The sequence below is a fragment of the Mesoplodon densirostris genome, chromosome 2 (assembly GCF_025265405.1).
Source record: "Mesoplodon densirostris isolate mMesDen1 chromosome 2, mMesDen1 primary haplotype, whole genome shotgun sequence".
NCBI classification, from domain to species: domain Eukaryota; kingdom Metazoa; phylum Chordata; class Mammalia; order Artiodactyla; family Ziphiidae; genus Mesoplodon; species Mesoplodon densirostris.
The window spans coordinates 23,585,134-23,606,074 of record NC_082662.1 but is presented as its reverse complement, the minus strand read 5'-3'; the positions used below and the strand labels follow the sequence as shown (position 1 = coordinate 23,606,074).

General features: G+C 49.6%; 1 protein-coding gene across 1 annotated transcript in view; it reads right to left on the bottom strand.

Annotated features, from left to right (window-relative positions):
- Window positions 1–19,955, bottom strand: part of OPRD1 (opioid receptor delta 1) — a 36,452-nt gene extending 16,497 nt beyond the window's left edge. Inside the window, exon 1 of the mRNA XM_060089288.1 lies at window positions 19,720–19,955. Coding sequence (XP_059945271.1) covers window positions 19,720–19,934 — 215 coding nt within the window. The 5' untranslated portion in view covers window positions 19,935–19,955. The remainder of the gene's footprint in view (window positions 1–19,719) is intronic.
- Between the last annotated feature and the right edge of the window lie 986 nt (window positions 19,956–20,941).

The window sequence follows — 20,941 nt, the reverse complement described above, 5'->3', positions numbered from 1 at the left end:
CACCACAATGAGAAGCCTGTGCACTGCAACGAAGACCCAATGCAGCCAAAAATAAATAAATAAAATTTATTAAAAAAAAAAAAACTGTACACACTTCGCCAGCTATGATGAGACCTGAGTTAGTACAAGTGCTCAGTACGTGTTAGGGGTTCTGGCCGGTTGGTGAGCTGCCTTCTCACGCCGTGTAGCCATTCCTTGGAGCCCTCATCTCGGTTGGGCTTCATGCATTCAAGAGTGTGATTATCTGAGTAAAGATGATACCACGGGACTTCCCTGGTGGCGAAGTGGTTAAGAATCTGCCTGCCAATGCAGGGGACAGAGGTTGGAGCCCTGGTCCAGGAAGATCCCACGTGCCGCGGAGCAGCTAAGCCCGGGCGCCACAACTACTGAGTCCACATGCCACAACTGCTGAAGCCCACGCGCCTAGAGCCTGTGTTCCGCAACAAGAGAAGCCACTGCAGTGAGAAGCCGCGCACCTTAACAAAGAGCAGCCCCCGCTCGCCACAACTAGAGAAAGCCTGTGCACAACAACAAAAACCCAATGCAGCCAAAAATTAAATAAATAAATAAATTTATTTATTTTTTTAAAAAAAGATGCTACCACCCTCTAGGTTAAGGGAGGGCCCAAGATGATGCAGGTAAATCACATACCAGGCACTCAGGCCAGGCCTTGTCCCATCACTCCAGGCAAGTAAGGAAAGCTAAATCCATTTTCTGTGGGATCTATAACCTCAAAGTCATTAATGTAGACACATGTCACAACAGGAAGGGTGGCCTCTGTGGACAAGTTTTCAGGTTTCTGCCCCATAGCTGGCTGTATTCACCATACCCAGATGTGGCATGGGGGGCGATGGGGAGGGTTCTTTTTTTTTTTTTCTTTTTTTACTTGTTTTTCTTTTCTTTTTTTTTTTTCAGATGTGTTTTTTGTGTATTTATTACCTCACTGACATCACTGCTGGTGGAACACCAGCTTAAGACACACCCCCTGTCACTCATGGTCCCCAGACTGGCCTCCCTAGCTCACAACTTTGTTCCTCTCCTACTTTTTTTTTTATTTGCACCACATGGCAAGCAGGATCTTAGTTCTCTGACCAGGGATCAAACTGGCACCCCCTGCAGTGGAAGCACAGAGTCTTAACCACTGGACCACCAGGGAAGTCCCCCTCTCTTTTCTACTTCTAAGCCATTCCAGAAATTCCCCGCTCCCTGCACTTCCAGCAGATACTGTCACCACCAAGGTTTTAATAACTGTAGTGGGTTGAATGGTGGCCCCTAAAAGACAAGTCCATGTCCCAACCCCCAGAACCTGTGAACGTGGTCTTATTTGGAAAAAGGATCTTTACATATGTCATTAAGTTAAGGATCTTGAGACCACCCTGGATTACATGGGTGGGCCCTAACTCTAATGACAAGTGTCTTTGTAAGAGACACACAGCACACAGGGAGAAGAGAAGGCCATGTGAAGATGGAAGCACAGATTAGAGATAAGAGCGATGCAGTCACAAGCCAAGGACTGCTGGTGCCACAAGAAGCTGAAGAGGAAAGGAAGGATTCGCCCCAAGAGCCTTCAGAGGGAGTGCAGCCCTGAATACACTATTTGGACTTCTGGCCTCCAGAACTGTAAGAGGGTAAACTTCTGTTGTCTTAAGCCATTAAGTTCGCGCTAATGTGTTACAGCAGCTCTAGGAAACTGATACAGTAAAAGCACAGCCAAAGAGAAGCATGGACTTTGGCACCAGACACACCTAGATTTAAGCCCCAGCTCTACCTCTCACTGTATGACCTTGGGTGAGTTCTAAGTTCTCTGAGCCTCAGTATGCTCCTCTGTGAAGTGGGTATAAGCATCCTACTTCTTGAGGGTGTGGTGAGTGTGGAATGAGTTCATGTCTACGATGCCCCTAGCACACTGCCTGGCACACTCATATCATAGTGGCTTCTCTTCTTGTCCAGATGAGGAAAATGGGCCCAGAATGACCCCTGATGAGCTGCCCTGCGGTCCCAGGCTCCTGACTCCTTTCCTGGCCCTTGGTAACCTACTACCATTGGGGTGGGACACAGAGTCCTGTGCTGGAACTTCAACACTAGAAGAGGCTCTGATCTAACACTGAGTTCAAACCTCCTCTCCCACTTTACAGATAGGGAAACTGAGGCCTGGAGAGGGAAAGACAATTGTGCAATGTTACACAGGGTGTCAGTTTCCCTGACTTCTGAGAGCCCAAGGTCTTTCTACTTCTCCAAGCTGCCCTCCCGGGAGCTAAGTCTCAGATGAGGGTTCAAGGTGGCTGAGGCCAAAAAGAAACAGGGGCTCCTATCCAAGGCTTCAGAATTCCTGACAAGGCCCTGGCCTACATTCTATGTCCCTGTGTCCAGTGATTAACCAATGTAGGGTGGGTCCATGGATGGAACTGTTCCCATTACTGTCATCATCTTTGCCACCATCTGCATCACAGCAGCTACACAGACTCAGTGCTTATACAGGCCTGATGTATTCTATTGCGTCCTACCATGACATTTACATAAATTATCTCATTTCATCACTCCAACAACCTTATGAAATTGTTACTATTATCATCTTCATACAGAGGAGGAAAGTGAGCCTTGGAGAGCGTACTGGGTTGAACAGTTGCCCTCAAAATTCATGTCTACTTAGAACCTCAGAATGTGACCTTATTTGGAATTAGGGTCTTTGCGGATGTAATTCATTAAGATGTGGTCATACTAGATTAGTGGGCCCTCAATCCATATGATGCAGAGACACACACAGAGGGACATGGCCATGTGAAAACAGAGGCAGAAACTGGAGTGATACAGCTGCAAGCTCAAGGGATACCAAGGATTGCCGGCAACCACCAGAAGCTTGGCGAGGAAGGATTCTTCCCCAGAGCCTTCAGAAGGATCATGGCCCTGTTGATTTCAGACTTCTAGCCTCCTGAACTATAAAGAAAACATTTCTGTTGTTTTAAACCACCTAGTTTATGGTAATTTGTTATGACAGCCCTAGGAAACTGATACAGAGGGGTTAATCAACTTGCCAGCTATGGCCTAAAACACAGAAGCAATGTCTGTTAAAATTGCTCCACTCCACAGCTCTCCCAACATAACAACTTTTTTCATCAGGAATACAGAATGTTGGCACTGAAAGGAAAGATGGCTGATGAGAGTATTTACTGAGCATTTACTATGCGCCAGCTGCCCTGCTAAGGGCCCTATGGGTGTTCACTATCCCACTGAATCTACACAACCATCACCGGAGGTGAGCATTATTCTCCCCATTTTACAGGTGAGCAATGTTGAGGCTCAGAGGGATGAAGTAACTTACCCAAAGTCCCGCAGCTGGGAGCGGCAGGGCCTAGGTTAGGCCTGGGTTGACTCCAGAACCCAGAGTCCTGACTTCTACCCCATCTTCTCCCTGTCTGTCAAGTTCAACCCCTTTGTTTTATAAATGAGGAAACCAAGGCAGAGCTACAGCAGTGATCCCAAAGGCTCTGCCCACGCTGGGGGATAAACAGTTTAAATAAAACAACTGCCAGCCAACCAGGGTCCAGCTGGGGCTCCCTCAATTTGTAGACACAGGGTGGTTGCTCTTCTGGCTGGCAAAACAAGCAGGGCTGGGCAGCAAGCGCTGGGAGCTACAACCCTGCCCACCATTCCACGGGAGTGGTGAGAGGCCAGAAATGAATTAACTATCTCAGTTTTGGCAAAGCCTGAGGAAGGAAAGTGGTTAAGTATAACGAGGCCCAGTGAGTGTGTCTCCAAGAGAAGATTAAGGACTGGAACATGGGTATGCAGAGCTCCTGAGCCGCACATGAGCGGGGAGGCCGACCAGGGCGTGCTCAGCAATAAACAGGGCAGACACCGTCTTCAGTTCAGTTCAAGAACCACAACATGCTCGTGAGATGCAGGGAAGAGAAGCTCTTCTCCATCACCCTGGCTCTGCTTCTGGCATAAGGATGGCTGGACCAGGGCATGGGGCAGCCAGACACAACGGAAGCCCTGAAAAAGCAGATTTCCTTAAGTGTGGCATGTCGGCCCATGGGTCTCTGGAAATAGGACACGTCCCTCCTACAAACACGTACTGACATGCTGCATGAGTGTCAGACCCTAGGCTGGGGCTCCAGCTACAAACAAAGGATGCTCGCTCCACCCCACACCCCCTCATTCGGGGAGAGAGAGAGAAATGAGCGATCAGCGGTTTGAAAAGTGTATGGTCTCTGATGGGGGACACTTAGGACACTGTGGGAACACAGAGGAGGCATCAAAGAAGGCTCCCTGGAGGAAAGACTTACTAAGCCGAAAAGTAAGGGGTTTCCTCTAGAGGAAACAGAGGCCTGAGGTTCCTACATATCTTCTTTCCCTCTTGTAGTTGGGGGATTTTTATTATAGATCCCAAGAACCCCACAGAGGGAATTTCATTAACAAAGTGCCAACTAGATATTTAAGAAACACTCAGTGATGCCTCCTCAGAGTCAGGGATTGGACTAGGAAACAGGATAGAAGATGAAGAGGATGCAGTTCCTGCCCTCCAGGAGCCACCAGTGTAAAATGGAAGTCAAACACAGGAACAAACAATTACACAACAACCAGAAAACACCCATTTCAAGACCATCAATGTTGGTGTGCATCTCCCCTCTTCTTATATGACAGGCACTGGATGAAGGTACTTGATTTACATCATTGCACTTAATCCTCACAACAAATGATGGTCGTAAGCACTATCACTGCATTTGGCAGACAAGGGGACTCTGAGGCTCAGAGAGGCAGATAAACTTGCCCAAGGTCACACAGCCTATAGGTTGTAGGACCAGGACTCAAGCCAGGTCTGTCTGACCCTGTGATGGCAATTAATTTTTTTTTTTTTTTTTTTTGCGGTACACGGGCCTCTCACTGTTGTGGCTTCTCCCGTTGCAGAGCACAGGCCCCAGACGTGCAGGCTCAGCAGCCATGGCTCACAGGCCCAGCCGCTTCGCGGCATGTGGGATCTTCCCGGACCGGGGCACGAACCCGTGTCCCCTATATCGGCAGGCGGACTCTCAACCACTGCGCCACCAGGGAAGCCCGGTAATTAATTTTATGTGTCAAAGTGGCTGGGCTATAGTACCCAGTTATTTAATCAAACACTAATCAAGGTGTTGCTGTGAAGGGATGTTGTAGATGTCATTAACATCTGCAATCAGTTGACTTTAAGGAGATTATCCATGATAATGAGGGTCTGCCTTAAGAGCAAAACTGAGGTTTCCCAGAGGAAGAAGAAATTCCTCCTGTCGACCGCAGCATCAGCTCTTGCCTGAGAGTTGCCAGCCTGCCAGCCCCCGCTACAAATTTCAGACTTGCCTAGCCAGACCCCACAATCGCATCAGCCAATTCCTCAAAATATATCTTACTGGTCTTTTTTCTTTTCTGGTAGGACCTTGACTGATACAGACCCGAAAGCCATGCTCTAGGCTAAGGATGGTGCCAGGAAGCCACACCATCTCCTCACCCGGAAAAGGACAATGACAACCGCCACCACGCTGGGTTGTTTCAGGGGTCCAGTGTGATGAGAGGCAGCATGATCAAATGGAGAGGGCAGGCCCTGCAATCACTTACTAACCTTGGTGTCCTTGAGCAAAAGTCTTATATCCCTGAGCCTCAGCTTCTTCATCTGTAAAACAGACAGATGGTTCCTACCTCACAGAAGTGTCGTGAAGATTAAGTGAGATTTTGCATGGACGGTCTCCTGTATGGAGCATTGTAATAGGGCCAGAACGGATGCTTGGGACTTCCCTGGTGGCGCAATGGTTAAGAATCCGCCTGTCAGTGCAGGGGACACAGGTTCGAGCCCTGGTTTGGGAAGATCCCACATGCCGCGGAGCAACTAAGCCCGTGCGCCACAACTACTGAGCCTGCACTCTAGAGCCTGTGAGCCACAACTACTGAGCCCACGTGCCACAACTACTGAAGCCCAACATATTGTATGATTTCATTTATATTAAATGTCCAGATTTGGCAAATCTATAGAGACAGAAAGTAGATTGGTGGTTACCCAGGCCTGGGGCAGGGCGTGGTAAGGGAGCGACTATTCGTGGTTATGGGGTTTCTTTTTGAGGTGATGAAAATGTTCTAAAATTGGTTGTGATGATGGTTACACAACTCTGTTGCTATACTTTGGGTGAATTGTATGGTATGTGAATTATATCTCAATAAAACTTTTATATTTAAAAAAGGTAAAAAAAAAAAAAAACACCTACTGAAGCCCATGTGCCTAGAGCCTGTGCTCCGCAATAAGAGAAGCCACCACAATGAGAAGCCCTCACACCGCAACGAAGAGTAGCCCCCGCTCTCCGCAACTAGAGAAAGCCTGTAGAAAGCAACGAAGACCAAATGCAGCCAAAAATAAATACATAAATAAATAAATGTATTAAAAAAAGAAAAAAACACACGCTCATTTTTGCCACAGTTGTAGTTGGTGAATTCTTCATTACTTTGAGTACTTACCATTGCCAAGTAAATGTTCCAATCCCATAATTCCATGTGAAAAATTGCCCTCAAGTTTTCCATTCTTAGTGACCTTATATGGATGCTACAGTTTGCCTAATCTGTACCCTCCCACCCCGCCCCACGCCTCACCCCCAGAGCCACTCCTTGAGGACAATGGGCAAGGCAGGCCCCATGCAGACCGCTTCACACACATTCTCTCCTTTGACTCACACCCACCGGGAAAAGTGGGTATCAATACATTCCCATTTCGTTCACAGAAGAAACCTATGGCCCAAAGAGAAGAGGTGCTTGTCTAGAAGCACAGGGTGGACAGAACCACGGTCTGAAGCCATGTGTTCCGAAAAGCCCAGGCTTCCCACCTCTAGGCCTTTGGCCATGCTGGGCATTACTTATACTTCCTTCTGCCTGACACACAATAGAGTTTCACTTTTGTTCTATTTATTAATAATTCAGTATTTTAATAACGATAAATCAATCCTGCTCCATGGCCTCTCCCAATCCCTGGCTGTATGACAAAGTCATTTTTCCACATTTGGGATCAGAGGGTATCATGAGTTTGACCTTCTTCACGGACGTTCCTTCACGGACACTGCATGAGTAGGCTCTGGGAATCAAGGCGCCTCAGTTCAAGGCTGATTCTTCCATTTACCCACTGTGGCCCTCGGCAAGTGAATTATCACCTCTGAGCCTCAGTGGCCTCATCTGTCAAATGGAGAGAAACACGGTCCCAAGCTCAAAGAATTGGGAGAATTAAATGAGATCATTTATGTGAGGTGCTCGGCACAGAGCTGCCCACCTTGTCAGCCCTCATGAAAGGCCAGCAGTGCTATTTTTGGTGTTCAGTCCGACAAGTCAATATGCCATTCTTTGCTGTTGGCCTCTCTTGTACCTGGGATGACCAGGCCTGAGCCTGTGGAGGAAGCGTCCTGTGGCCACCTGCCCCTCCCAGCAGGACAGCCCTCTGACCACGTGTGGGCTCTGCTCCCCCTGCACTGGGAGGGATGGAAAATCACTAGATATGGGGCATTTCCTAGCACTTCAGGAAGATGAGTTTTCGTAACCAAGGGAAACAAATTACCTCCATCTGTCCTGCAGGGGCATCTGGCCTGGCTGGCAGAAGCAGTTTCTTTCCCTTGGCTTAATCCTTGCCTCTGTTCCCAAGTCCTAGGCAACCAGCCAAAAGGCATCATTATCACCAACAACTTCCTGTTATGGGCCAGGCCCTGGGCTAAGGCCATACATCATCCCCCTTAACTTTTGCCCTCACTGTTCCCCCTCCTAAAACATTTCCTCCTAGCAACTGGCCTCTGCTCAATTGTCTCCTCGTCCCCAACCTCCCCATCTACATCTGCAGCCCCGCCACTCTGTCACCATGCCTGTTTTAGTTGACTTCGTTGCCTATAGGCCTTACATCTATGTCTTTATTGTCTATCTTTTCCCCACTAGAATGTCAGCTCCATGAGGACAGGGACTGTGTCTTGATCATTGTTGCATACCTAGCACCTAGAACTCTGCCTGATACTTAGGAGGAGTTGCTGAATGTATGTTTACCTGCAATGTAGGTGTTTTTCTATCATCCCTATTTCACAGATAAGAAAACAGGCTCTGTGAGGTGAGCCCAAGGGTGGAAAGCCAGCAAAAAGCAGACCTGGATTTGAATCCAATCTCTGAAGGATATGGCTGCTTCACTAGCTGCTGGCCTTGCCCCAGGGAACTTGGGTTCTTTGGGCCTCTTAGGTGTTGTCAGTGGCCCCCAAGCTGGACTGCCTTGTGTAGGAACTAACGTCTCATGCTCCCAGCTACTCCTATTCCCAGCCACCCTTTGGCTCTCCCTTAGCCCACGTAATCCCAAGCATGGAAACAGATGCAAGAGAAGGCAAGGGGTTAGGAAAGGCAAGTTCCAGTCCTGTCTTGGCCATTGACTCAAAAGACACAGAACTTCTCCAGGCCTCACTTTACTCATTTGTAAATCAGAGGGGTTGAACTTGATATACAAGATGGCAGAGGATGGCAATGGTTAAAAGTGTGAGCTCTACTATTCACAATAGCCAGCCAAGACACAGAAACAACCTAAACGTCCATCGACAGATGAATGGATAAAGAAGACGTGGTACATAAATACAATGGAATACTACTCAGCCATAAAAAAGAATGAAATAATGCCACTTGCAGCAACATGGGTGCAACTAGAGATTATCATACTAAGTGAAGTAAGTCAGAGAGAGAAAGACAAATACCATATGATAGCACTTATATGTAGAATCTAAAATATGACACAAATGAACCCATCTATGAAACAGACTCACATGATACAATACATAGAAAATCCTGAAGATGCCACCAGAAAACTACTAGAGCTAATCAATGAATTTGGTAAAGTTGCAGGATATAAAATTAATGCACAGAAATCTCTTGCATTCCTATACACTAACAATGAAAGATCAGAAAGAGAAATTAAGGAAACAATCCCATTCACCATTGCAACAAAAAGAATAAAATATCGAGGAATAAACCTACCTAAGGAGGTAAAAGATCTGTACTCAGAAAACTATAAGACACTGATAAGAGAAATCAAAGATGACACAAACAGATGGAGAGATATACCATGTTCATGGATTGGAAGAATCAATATTGTGAAAATGACTATACTACCCAAAGCAATCTACAGATTCAATTCAATCCCTATCAAATTACCATGGCATTTTTTACAAAACTAGAACAAAAAATCTTAAAATTTGTATGGAGACACAAAAGACCTGGAATAGCCAAAGCAATCTTGAGAAAAAAAAACGGAGTTGGAGGAATCAGACTCCCTGACTTCAGACTATAGTACAAAGCTACAGTAATCAAGATAGTATGGTACTGGTACAAAGACAGAAATATAGATCAATGGAACAGGATAGAAAGCCCAGAGGTAAACCCATGCATCTATGGTCAACCAATCTATGACAAAGGAGGCAAGTATATACAATGGAGAAAAGAGTCTCTTCAATAAGTGGCACTGAGAAAACTGGACAGCTACATGTAAAAGAATGAAATTAGAACACTCCCTAACACAATACACAAAAATAAACTCAAAATGGATTAAAGACCTAAATGTAAGACTGGACGCTATAAAACTCTTAGAGGAAAACATAGGAAGAACACTCTTTGACATAAATCACAGCAAGATCTTTTTTGATCCACCTCCTAGAGTAACGGAAATAAAAACAAAAATATACAAATGGGACCTAAGGAAACTTAAAAGCTTTTGCACAGCAAAGGAAACCATAAACAAGATGAAAAGACAGCCCTCAGAATGGGAGAAAATATCTGCAAACGAATCAAAGGACAAAGGATTAATCTTCAAAATATATAAACAGCTCCTGCAGCTCAATATTAAAAAAAACAAACAACCTAATCAAAAAATGGGCAGAAGACCTAAATAGACATTTCTCCAAAGAAGACATACAGAAGGCCAAGAAGCACATGAAAAGCTGCTCAACATCACTAATTATTAGAGAAATGCAAATCAAAACTACAATGAGGGGCTTCCCTGGTGGCGCAGTGGTTGAGAATCTGCCTGCCAATGCAGGGGACACGGGTTCGAGCCCTGGTCTGGGAGGATCTCACATGCCGCGGAGCGACTGGGCCCGTGAGCCACAACTACTGAGCCTGCGTGTCTGGAGCCTGTGCTGCGCAACGAAAGAGGCCGCGATGGTGAGAGGCCCACGCACCGCGATGAAGAGTGGCCCCCGCTCGCCACAACTAGAGAGAGCCCTCACACAGAAACGAAGACTCAACACAGCCAAAAATAAATGAAAAAAAAAAAAAAAAAACTACAATAAGGTATCACCTCACACCAGTTAGAATGGGCATCATCGGAAGATCTACAAACAATAAATGCTGGAGAGGGTGTGGAGAAAAGGGAACCCTCTTGCACTGTTGGTGGGAATGTAAATTGATATAGCCACTATCGAGAACAATATGGAGGTTCCTTAAAAAACTAAAAATAGAATTACCATATGACCCAGCAATCCCACTACTAGGCATTTACCCAGAGAAAACCATAATTCAAAAAGACACATGCACCTCAAAGTTCACTGCAGCACTATTTACAATAGCCAGGTCATGGAAGCAACCTAAATGCCCATCGACAGACGAATAGATAAAGAAGATGTGGTACATATATACAATGGAATATTACTCAGCCACAAAAAGGAACGAAATTGGGTCATTTGTAGAGACGTGGATGGATCTAGAGACTGTCATACAGAGTGAAGTAAGTCAGAAAGAGAAAAACAAATATCATATATTAATGCATACCTGTGGAATCTAGAAAAATGGTACAGATGAACCAGTTTGCAAGGCAGAAATAGAGACACAGATGTAAAGAACAAACATATGGACACCAAGGGAGGAAAGTGGGGCGTGGGGGTGGGGGGGTGGGATGAATTGGGGAGATTGGGATTGACATGTATACACTGATGTGTATAACATAGAGAACTAATAAGAACATGCTATATAGCACAGGGAACTCCACTTTGCTGTACAGTAGAAACTAACACAACATTGTAAAACAACTATACCACTCCCCCCAACAAAAAAAAAGAAACAGACTCACAGACATAAAGAACAGACTTGTGGTTGCCAAGGAGGAGGGGGGTGGGGGAGGGATGGATTGGGAGTTTGGGATTAGCAGATGCAAACTATTATATATAGAATAGATAAACAACAAGGTCCTACTGTATAGTACAGGGAACTACATTCAATATCCTGAGATAAACCATAATGGAAAAGAATATTAAAAAGAATGTATATATATGTATAACTGAATCACTTTGCTGGACAGCAGAAATTAACACAACATTGTAAATCAACTATACTTCAATTAAAAAAAAAAAAGTGCAGGCACTGCGATCAGAATGACCTGACTTTAATCCGACTCCAGGACTTTGAGGATGTTATATCAAACATTCTCTGAGCCTCGAGTTTCCTCATCTAGAAAACGGGGGCAACTGCACTCACCTAATAGAGGTCTGTGAGGATTAAACAGGATAATATATATACATCTCTAAGCAGAGTGCCTGGCACAAAACAAATGTGCAATAAAGAGAATAATCATCCGTGATTCAAAATTCTACGCCCTGGTGAAAAGGTTACTTACGCAGGGGAGGGGAGTGAGGCCATTTGTACCTCTCCCTGTGTCATGTTTATTGAACGGGACTCTTTGACCTCACAGGACTCTGAAGTTTGAGTTCCTTCCACTTATCAAGAAAGACTTGGGAAGCTACAGAAGAAAAAATTCTTGCTGCACACACCCACCCCGGCCAGAGACAAAGCTGCTGATTTCTGCAGCTGAACTGGGAGCTCTAAATCAATAGAACACAACGCAGACACCCCACTCCACCCCATGCCGCCCAGATGGTAATGGGGCCTCTGCAGCCTGCAAGATGGTAAATTGCTAATTTAAGCAGGGCTTTCTGCTCTACACCACGATTATCCCTCTTCCTGTGCATGTTATGATGTCTGAGTAGCCAATTAGATTTCGAGGTCCCAGGACTCCGAGGTTAATGAAATCATGCCTTGCCCTTGCACAGCCCCCATCCTCTAAAGTTCAGGCATCATCCGCCAGGAAGGGGAGAAGGGAAATCTGAGATCACAGAATCTGAGAAGCATTCTTCCTCCAGTCTCAGCTGTGGGGAAAGGAGCCTGAAATTATGTATGTCTATCTTTTCTCCACCCAAATCTCCACACAGTGGTTTGCCAGTGCCCTCTTGCATAGCTTCAGGGACAGGAAACTCCCTATATTACACAGCAGCCCATACCTTCCTGAAGAGCTCTGACTGTTAGAAAATTTCTTCTAGAAATAATACGAGATGTGCACAAACATATGGGTTCAAGAATGTTCACAGACACATTATTTAGACTGGCATGATATGGGAAAAGATGTAAGTCCCCCCATATAGAAGACATTCATACAATGCAGCCATCAAAAATCATGTCTTCAAAGAATGTTTGATAACATGAGAATACACTCATAATGGTATGTGAAAAGGCAGCTTACAAAATATTATATATGATGTGATCATTATTTCAATATAGTATGATACAGATGTCATTAAAACACACACACACACACACACACACACACACACACACACACAAATAAACACAGAGCGAGAGACACAGAAAGAGATGGGAAGGAAATACACCAAAACGACAAAGCTTTTCTCTTTATGGTAGGATTATGGGTATTGTTTGTCTCTGCTTAATCGTCTCAGTATTTTCTGAAATAACTACAGTGTTACTTATGGTGATTTATGTTACTGTGTTTATTGTAAAAAAAAAAATGTCTAGTATTGAGCTGACAAAGTTTCCCTGTAGCATCCACCCAATAATTCTAGTTCCTCTGGGGCTCGATAAATGTCGATCAAATGAGTGAGAAGCAAGTCTCACTCCTCTTCTAAACAGACATAATAATAGAAAATGTTTATAGAATACTTACCAAGTTCCTGGCTCTGTGCTGAAGTCTTTCACATGAAGCCTCATGAACTTCTCATAACCACCCTATGAGGGTCTATTGCTACTCCCATTTCACAGACAAGAAAACTGAGGCTCGGAGAGGTTATGTATATATCTCCCAAGCTCACTCTCTTAGTAAGTGTGATCCCAGGTCAGTCTGGCTCTGATGTCCAGGCTCCCAAGTCCTGTCACCCCACACAGAGGCCTCAGAGGTTTGCAGACAGCAATCTGCCCTCCTCCCCAGCCCTGGTCCTCCCTCCTCCAACTAGACAGCCCCAGCTCTCGCCTCCATTTCCCACGTGTCCCATGGATGGCAGCGGCAGAGTGGACGTGAAGGGGTTTGGGAGTCAGAAAGACCTGGGTGTGCCTCCTTCTGGCTGTGAGAGGCTCCCTCGGAGCCTTCCCGCCCTCATCTCTCATACCCTCGCAGGCCTGTCATGCAGCTTGGAGGAGTCTCTGGCACGTGGCAGGAGCACGGGAGTGACTCCTCTGGATTCTCCCCGGTGTGTCTGTGAGTCACACATGTTCCCCAGGGAATGAACCCAAGCCCTGGGAAGCTAGGCCCCAGGGCAGGGCCAGGAGGCTTGGGGACACCATCCAGGGCTGCTGCCCTCCCCACTCGCCTCGCCAGAGCTCATCTGGCCCAGCCTCCTGCCTTCTGCAGGTCCCACAGCACTCCGGCTTAGAAAGGAACAACCAAGGCCAGGGTTTCTGGGGTCTGTCCCAGGTCACCCAGCTCTCTTCCATCACCCTGAGCTGACCCCTTCCAATCCGCCCCAAGCCCACCCACAGCAAATTCGTCCTCTTGAACTCCATTCTGCACAGACTGCTCCAAAGTTCTCTTCCCCATGGCCTGTGACCAAAAGCTCCATTTCCCAGCATGGCTGCCTTACCATGGGCCCCAAGAAACTGTCTAGTCTCACAACTCGAGCCACAGCACGGCCTCTGGCCCCTAACACAGCCACGCTGGGCCGGACTCCAGGCCCCTCCTCAGCCCTCCCTCCCCACCCCCCTCACCAGAATGACTCCCTCCAATTCCCTGGGGCTGGTCCATGGAGTTCCTCTAATATTTGCACCCTCCCCCAGGAATTCTGGAAGGTCAGTGGGTGCATCATTGGCCCCAGGGCCTGGCCGCAGCTCAGCACACAGCAGGCGCTGCTGACAACCACAGTGAGGAAGACACCTGTCTGCAAGGCCTTCCCTGCTTTGGTCCTTATGGCCTCTGCAGCCTCACAGCCAGCCCAGCCCCTGGCTCTCTCCATCCTGCCACGGTGAACTTCCCTGCCCTCTGCAGCTCTGCCATCCGATCATCTGCTGAAGCTTTCTTTGCTTGTGCTGTTCCCTCTGCCTGGAATGTTCCAACCCCCTCTCCGTGGAGCCAACTCCTGCTCCCCCTTCACGACTCAGCACAGACACCAACTGCTCTGGCTGGGTCAGGTGCCCCCCTGGACTCCCTCAGCTCCAGGAAGCTGCAATTGTCCCTGGGGCTGTAACTAACTAGGGGGTCCTGGGGGTACATCAGAAGCCAGAGGCCATGCTGAGGCTTAAGCTGAGAGTCTAGTCAGTGGGAGCTGAGGCTGGACGGGCCTGCCACAGGTCAGCATCAGCAAAGGCTTGTTGAATGAGTAAACATGCAGACGATGCAGGAAACAGGAAAGGACCCAAGGTGGAAAGTGTAGACAATCAGGTCTCATAGCCACCAGCTCTGCCTGCCTGGAGCAGCTGCAGGGGTGCCTGTTAATCTCGGCATTTGACACATACTGAAGGCCTACTATGTGCCAGGTGCTGTGCTATGACCTTCACATGCATGATCTCACTTAATGCTCCCAATAACCTATCCTGATCACCCCAATTTTGCAAATGCAGAAATGGGGCTCAGGGGAGTTAAGTTGTTTGCCCAAAGCCACAACACTGGGACATGGTCGAGCGGGGATGGAGACCAGCATGACCTGACCCCCAGCCGTGAACCTTCACCACTGCACTGTGTCACCTCACTGGGATCTCTCCTGGCCCAGGAGCCCTGCGTCCACAGACCCCAATCAGGACAAGAGAGGGGAGGGAGACAAGAAGGCAAGGGCTTCACGCTGCATCCCCAAGAGCAGGATGGGGACTCACAGCTCTCACCCTGAGCACTTGTCCCAGCAACCCCTGGCACCTCGGTAGTAGACAGAGGGGACACCCAGAACCCTTACTCACCTGTCATGGCCCCGCCCCACACTAGGCTGCCAGGCCCAACCTCCCCTCCCTGCTCTGTGCTGCAGTCACCTGGGATGGGAGGGAAAACACGATGCTCTACCAACGTCATCTTGTCATCTTTAAGACAAAGGTGCCTCTGAGGCAGGTGTTACGATCCACATTTTATAAATGGAGAAACTGCGGTGCAGAGTGGCCATCCAACCTGCTAAAGATCTTAGCAGGTGGCAGAGCTGGCATTTGATACAAGAGTCAGAAGAGACACCAGCCCAGGAAGAGCTCAAGGGGCAGAGAAACGCATAGTCTGAAACAGAGTCATGAAGAGGCAGTCCGGGCTGGTAGGAGGCAGGGAGGCCCGGTGGGGGTGATGGGGGTGGTGAGAGACACAGCAAGGTGCAAACCTGCCGAAACCAGGGTCAGGGAGAGGTGGAGGCCGGGGACAGGGCAGGCGGACAAGAGACCAGGTGGAGAAGTATTGACTCCAATCTCCTACCGGATTCAGGACAGGCAAACTGGGAAGCTCTGAGCCATGTAGAGGGAAGATGGGGTCACCCATCAGAGATGCGGGGGTCCTTAAGCCCTTCACACTCCACCCTGCCTAGAGGGCTGCCAATGGGAACTCTGAGATGCCAGCCCTGCTCAGGGTACGACTGCACCCAGAAGGAGGGGTTGTTGGGTGTCTGCTCTAAAGACCCACCAAGTCACCACCCTGGCTGAACTCACCCTGCAGGGGTAGGGAGTGTCTGCCTGGGGACCACACATCCCCAGAACTCCTGCTCACACTTCATGGAACCCTCAGGAACCACAGGCTGTTTGCTCAGAGTGAAATTCCCAGAGGCCCCTCTCATGTATCCAGAAGGATGAGTGGGCTTCTCAGGCAGGTCCATGGATCAAGGAAAGGGTCAGAGTTGGGGTGGGGGGAGGAGGGAACGGAGAGTGCTTTGTGCTCTGGGATTCTGAGATACCTGTGCTCTGTTTTTTCAGCCCCTCATCCACGTCAGGCTTCCCGTCACAGGCTCTTCCCTCACCTTTTCACTTAGTTACCCCCTCCTCATCCTTCAGCTCCTCAGAGGCCGTCCCTGAACTTCCAGACCAGGTGAGACCCTCCCCCCATCATGGGCCCCCACAGCTCCCCCATACCCTTCCACGGCCCTCACCACAGCTACAGACTTAAATCTGTCGGATGGCTGGCTGATGAATGTCTATTTCTCCCAGACCTGAGCTCCATGAGGGCAGGGATGGTGGATTTTCTTCCCCACCATCATATCTCAGCATCTAGCACAGTGCATCCATAGGATTTTTCTTGAATGAGTTCATTCTTTTCATTCCTTCACACAGAGACCCTCCCTGTTCTCAAAGGGCTTAAATGGCTCAGACATAACATGTTATTTAATCCTCGCCACAACCCCAGATGCATTGCTGTTACTTCCACTTTACAGGTGAAGAAATGAACTTCCGAAAGGTGAAGTCACTAGTCCAAATACACAGCAAGTAAGTGGCTTTGAACTCACGATTTGCCCGTTGATGCATCTGACTTCAGAGCCCCAGCTCTGCCACTACACCTCCCTGCTTTTCTGCCTCAATGGTCCTCTGGATCTTCCTTTGCAAACCTTCCCCTGCTCCCCAGATAGGTTCAGCTCAGGACTGACAGGCAGAATTCATTCATTCAATCACTCATTCATTCAACCAATCAACTGACTCACTTATTGGTGGGGCTGGGCTCTGCACGGGTTGTCAGGGAACCACAGATACACCAGAGGCTTTTCTCCATCCTGGCTCCCCTCCCTGCACTGCTCTTGGGACTTTGCCAGCAGAAGCCAAGCCCCAGGCAGCTGCCCTGTCCCTAGCCTCCCTTTCAGTGGGGAAGGACTAAGTGCAGGGGCCCGTCATTCCCCTCCCCAAGGACGGCAGCCTAAAATACGTGAGCTGAATAACACGTAGGCTCATCGTCCTTTTGTCTCCATCATTCTCTGAGAATCCTAGGACAAGAGGAGGGACAGGATTCTGCCCCCTCCTTCCATGCAATTCTTTGTCCCCTACCCCAGGCAGCTCTGGAAAAAGTTCTGGACAAGACCAGGGTTCTACTCTGGGTCTGGAGCCAGCTGTGGGACCTCAGGGGAACAGGCCACATTGCCTCCCTCTGAACTGCAGATTCCTCACCTGTAGAATGGAGGTGACAATGATGGGGATGCTAATGCCTATCCCACAGGGTTGTAGGTGAGGATACAGTGATCACATAGATGGCTGGCCCAGGAAATGTCTTAGCAACACAGGGACCTGAGGGGCCAGCTATGCTTCTTCCAAGATGCATTTGACAATGTGATTCTGGGAAGCTTGGTCGGAGTACCCTAGCAGGCAGAGCTCAGGGCCTGCCCTGAGCGGACCCTCGGAAGTGAGAGGCCCTCCCCTGGCTCAGTGGTAGTGGGGAGCTGTGCTCATCAGCCCACCAGCCAGAGGCCCCAGGAAAGAGACTGGAGATGGAACCGAACACACTGACACTCAGCTTTCCCCAGATCAGAGCACTTAGAGGCCCCCTAAAGAGCACGAGTGCCAGGAACCTGGGACTCCCTGAATCAGAGCTACTCCCAGGCCCACCTTAGGACAAGTGCCCCCTTACTCTCCTCTGTCGTAGGCACTGGATTCTGAAGAATCTGGAAAGTTACTCATCCGCATCGTACACACAGCTTCCACTTATTGGGTCCAGGCATCACGCCAACTGCATTATATATGCTCGCTCAGTGACACCTCACAAAAACCCTGGCGGAGAAGCTTCTATTATTCCCCCATTCTATAGATGAAGAAACTGAGGCTCAAAGAGACTAAGTGTTTTACCCAAGTCACAGAGCCAGTTCGTGGCTGGGATTAACACTCAGGTTGACCCAAGTCTACAGGCCACACTACTTCCGAAGGTAAAGTGGGGAGCATCACCGACAAAAATGCAAAGCAAAGATCAATCCTGCCTGTGCTTGGGAGAATTATCCCACTGTGGCTGGTGATGAGTCACTGAAAGCACAGGACATTCTTGTGCCCTCCACTCTTCCTGGGGGAGCAAAGCTTCCCCTGGACTCATCGACTCCAAAGCTCCCTCAACGCCCACACACCCACGCAGCGCTCCAGTATACTGCACCCTGCCCGGCAGAGACCCCATATTCTGGAATTCATACTCCCAACTGAGGAGATTGGGTCTCTATCCCTCAGACAGGGAAACTGAGGCAGATGGGGCAGATGGTGGGGCAGGGGGAATGGGCCCCCCAATGTGATAGGCATCAGCGACTGCACCAAGACCACAGTTCACATCTCCCACCTCGGAATCCACAATCTGCCCTCTGCCTTCTGCCCGGCTTGGTGACACCAGAGCCCAGAGAAGTTTAGGGTCGTACTCTTGGTCAACCACCGTGGATGACCCATTTCCAACTAACAGTAAATACCAGGGCATCTTTGTTGTTATAAGGATAGGAGTTTCCTTTCAATTCCTTTTGCCAGTGTCTGCACTGGCGGAGCTGGGTCAGGAAGGCTGCTTCTGAGCAAGCCAATGATGTTTTAGACTCTCTGAGAAGGTCCCCACACTGAACATAGATACCAAGAAGCGAACTTCACTTCCTCAGATGAAAGTACAAACTCCACTCCAGCCCAAACAAATCACTTTTGTCTTTTCCAGAAAACAAAAGACTGTGAGAGGAGAGGAGGAGAAGGTGAGAGGGAGCCTTTGTGAGGAGGATCTGAGGTCTCTCTGAATCGCGTCCAGAGCCCAGGACTAGAGGGCCACTGGGGAAGGAAGCAGAGAGCGACTAGCTGGCCCACTGTACCCAGGAACCATGGCTACCCCTTAACAAACGCACACACAGGTGCACAAACACAAGTGTCCAAAGCCACTCTGGAGGCTCTCCTCCTCCGAGGGTTTCAGGGGTCTGACAAGAAACAACAGTCACACTGTCACGTGCTCCTACAGAGAGAATCACAAACTGACAGTGTGAGACAAGCACACACACCAACACTGGGACCCCAGCAGAAGATCCCCAAGTGTGACTTGGTAAGTGCCCACTCAGCATGATGCAGACACACAAGCGCTCCTGTGCCCTGACCTGTGTAGTCAGCCCACACACTGCTGTCTCCCCAGAGGCCCATGGCACTTCCGGCATCTCTGCCCACCCTTACCAGGTTTTTGGAGGACCAAACACACATCTGCACTGTCACAAACAAAATCACGCACTCACAAACTGTGACAGACACACAACTGTCGCCAAACTGTCCCACATAGACTGATACAGAAATAGGGGATGCCAACAGATGATCAAATGTTATTAGTTAAATGCGGGCGCGCGCACACACACACACACACACACACACACACACACACACACACACACGCGCGCGCGTGCGCGCGCGCCAGCGTCCCCCTCGAGATGGAAGTGGTCTTTCCGCTGGGCCCCGGGCGCCCCCTTCAGGAAGTGCGGAGGCCCCGGGAGTGCGGGGTCTGAGGTCAGGGTCCCAGGTCCGTAGTCCCCTCCCCACCCCACCCCGGGGCACAGCCCGCAGCGCACTCACCGGACTATGCCGAACATGACGAGCACGTTGCCCAGCAGTCCCACGGCGCACACCGCCGAGTAGAGCGCGGTGATGGCGATAGCCAGGGCGAGGGACGAGGCGCTCCTTGCTGCCGGCGGCCCCGACGCATTGGCGCCCGCGCTGGGGAAGGCGTCCGACGCGTTGGCGAGGAGCAAGGACCGCAGCTCGGCGTCGGGGGAGGGGGCCGGTTCCATGGCGGCCAGGCGGCCGGCGCCGCGTCCCTGCCCGCCGTGCGCCCTGGGCGCAGAAACCCGGTGCGAGCGGCGCGCCAAGGGACGAGGCCGCGGCCCCGACGCCGCCAGCTGCTGCGCCCCGACCGCCCGGCTGCCTCCGCGCCCCCTCCGCCCGCCTCGCCGCCCGCACCGGCCCGGCCGCTCTCCGAGCCCAGACCGCTCTGAGCCAGGAGCCGCTGCGGGCTCCTCGGACGCGCCTGCCGCGCGCACCACGTGGCCCGGAGGCGGCAGCCAGTCTGCGCCCGCGACCGGGGCCGGGCGCTGCACCACCAACTTGGAGTGGAGCCAGGGAAGCTACCCACTCCCTCCCTAGGGATGCTCCGCCGGCTCGGGTGCGCCCCCACCCCAGCCGGGACTCACTTCTGCATCCTCTGCCGCTTTGGGATTGGAAGGACCTCTATATGAATCCCACCTCCCACTCCTGCACCAACAAACAGAGTGACCTTGAGCAAGTCACGTAACCTCTCTCAGCTTCATTTTTCTCTTCTGAAAAAATGAGGATAATCGCACCACCTCCTTCAGAGGGTTGTTGGGGAGATGAGTAAGATGATGCGGGTAAAGAACTTAGCTCAGTGCCGTGTACACACTAAATGCTCCGTAAATAACCATTACTATCCATGGCTTTCTTTTACTCCATTAATTTGCTCAACAGACCTTTTTTGGATGCCGAATATAAGAACCAGGTACTACTGGGGAGCCACTAGTGCATAAAACCAGATGCGGCCCCTGCCTCCTTACAGCCCAGTGGAGGAGAGAGACGTCAATCCCAGGACCACACTGATGAAGATACAGCTACGCACAGAGGAAAAGGGAAAGAAAGCAAGGCATTCCTGTGGCAGGACCTACAAAACCCAGGGGTCAGGACAGCTTCCCAGAGGAAATGACACCTAAGGTAAGATGTGAAGTGTGAGGAGGGACTGACTTAGGGAAAAACTAGGGAAGAGCATGTCAGACAAAGAAGCCACATG